The 2175-nt window shown below is 52.9% G+C and overlaps 1 protein-coding gene across 4 annotated transcripts in view; it reads right to left on the reverse strand.

Moving 5' to 3' along the window:
- The window catches only part of Hsf2bp (heat shock transcription factor 2 binding protein), an 86000-nt gene extending 85387 nt beyond the window's left edge, over positions 1 to 613 (reverse strand). The window contains 1 exon segment of one of the 4 annotated variants that reach the window (NM_001127683.1): positions 245 to 294. In NM_001127683.1, the coding sequence (NP_001121155.1) occupies positions 245 to 292 (48 nt within the window). In that variant the 5' untranslated portion in view covers positions 293 to 294. 4 annotated transcript variants of the gene reach the window in all.
- Between the last annotated feature and the right edge of the window lie 1562 nt (positions 614 to 2175).

Below are 2175 nucleotides of genomic sequence, written 5' to 3' on the forward strand. Positions count from 1 at the left end.
GAACCCAGATAAGTGCACGGCTCTGGTTCCCCAGAGCCTCACAGCCTAAAACCTGAGCTACCACTTTTTAACTTGAAGGCCTCCACAGATGACTTGGAACCGCGCCTCGTGTCTCTGGTCTGGCCCACCCTTGCGCGGCTCCCGGCCTGGCCCCTTCAAGGCTACAGGGACATCTTCTCAGGCACAGGAGTCACCCTGAGGGAAGTAAACACCAGTAGCTCCCATATGTGGGGCACACACTGACCCGGCAGGCCTCCTCAGTACCGGAACGCTCGCCCACGATCGCAGCCATAGCCAAGGCCTCAGCTTTGTGCGCCTGCGCAGAGCTCTCTAACACGCGCAAAAAAAGTGCGGGAATCTGAAGATGCCCGACCATACGGAAAGCCGCGAGGTTCAAATCTCGCCAAATTTGCGCTTCACTCTCGGCCCCTGGACCCAGGGATGAGAAGGAACCAGACTCTACTGCGGCTCTTCTCCTTCAGTGTTTCAGACTTGTGACCTGCAAAATGAGGCCTGAGTGTCAAACAGAATCCGTCCTTCCCTGTTTACGGAGAGGATGCTAGAACCAAACCTACAAACTGAAAAACCGCACAGGGAGAACCTCGTCGTCCCTTGGCCAAGTGCTTCTGTGTTAAGGGATGCATTTTCGCATGCACAGAAGAGTTATTTTAGCTAGGTAACTGAGGTTTGAAACTAGATGTAGTGGTACATGCCTATGTCCCAGCACTTGGGTGGTGGACGCTGGAGTTCAAGACCAACTTGCTACACAGCAAGGGAAATCTAGCCTGGGCTACATGGGTGGGGGAGCGGGGTTCAAAATGAAATAACTAAAGCTTGGAAGAATATACTAATCTAATAATTCTCAAATGTTTGATGACCTAGAGTTTTGGATGTCCCTAAAGTAAGCATAACTGTTAAAAGACTTCTTTCATATTGGTTTAGTGTGTTCCCTGCTCGTTCTGGTTTTGTCAACTTGACACAAGTTAAAGCCATGAGAGGAGGGAATCTCAATAAAAAAAAAAAAAAGTCTCTATAAAATCAGATTGTAGGCAGACCTGTAAGGCATTTTCTTAGTTAATGATTGATGGGGAAGGACCCCACCTGTTGTAGGTAGAGTCAGCCCTGGGCTGGTGGTCCTGGGTTCTATAAGAAAGCAGGCTGACCAAAGAGCAAGGCCGTAAGCAACATCCCTCCATGGCTTCTGCATCAGCTCCCGCCTCCAGGTTCCTGTCTTCTTTGAGGTCCTGTTTGAGATCTGGTCCTGGCTTCCTTTCATGGTGAACAGTAATACGGAAATGGGAGTCCTCCCCAGCTTGCTTTTTGATCCTGGTGTTTCACTGTAGCAATACTCACTACCTACTGCTCAGAACTGTGTGTTTTGAATGCAAGAGGTCTTAAAGACAGAGCCAAGCTCCCTCCCTGTTAGACCCTCAAAATTTTTCCCTCTCCAATGGACATCCCTGCGTCTGACCCAGTCGTTGTGGGTATGGGTTTGCTGACTCCCCATTCAACAAGTTTGCACCCGTCCCAAGATGCGACAGGGAGGCTTGCTCGCTGCAGGAACGGATTGTTCACTACACCGCACCTCTGTAAGTGCCCTTGTTGCTTCAGGGACGGGTTTCTCTCTCTTCTCCAAATCCCGAACCTGTCCTAGAACGCTGCAAGGGTCTCCTCGCCCCCTCTGCACTCGTCCCAGCACATTGGAAGAGGGCCCATTCCCTCTATAATGCTGCGTGCCTGCATCAAGACTCAAGGCACTGTCCTGAGGGGAACGGGGCGCTGAAGGGTGGGAGAGTGGAAGTTGTCCCTGTGCTGTTGTAAGCCTCGGGATGCCAGGATAATGGCCTTCCTTCTGGGTCTCAAGTCTGCTCAGGGAAGCCCGCGGAGTTCACAGACACCGGGTGAATGGAGGTGGCAGGACCGCCGCTTCCCTGACAGACCTTTGTTAGCTGTGGTTAGACTCTAGAACTGCATCAGGTTAGCCGTAGTCGTCCTGCCGGAGGAGATCTGACCCTAACTACCCGCCCAGAACTTGGACCACCCACAGGATATACTTCAGTAGCGGGGCTACGTATCTACTCGCACAGGGGCCACGCGGACTCCCTGGGCGCGCGGCAAGCGGCGCACCGGTGACGCCATCACCCACGCGCCGCGGCGCCTGCGCAGGCGCAATCC

This window comes from Rattus norvegicus, chromosome 20 (assembly GCF_036323735.1).
Source record: "Rattus norvegicus strain BN/NHsdMcwi chromosome 20, GRCr8, whole genome shotgun sequence".
NCBI lineage: Eukaryota > Metazoa > Chordata > Mammalia > Rodentia > Muridae > Rattus > Rattus norvegicus.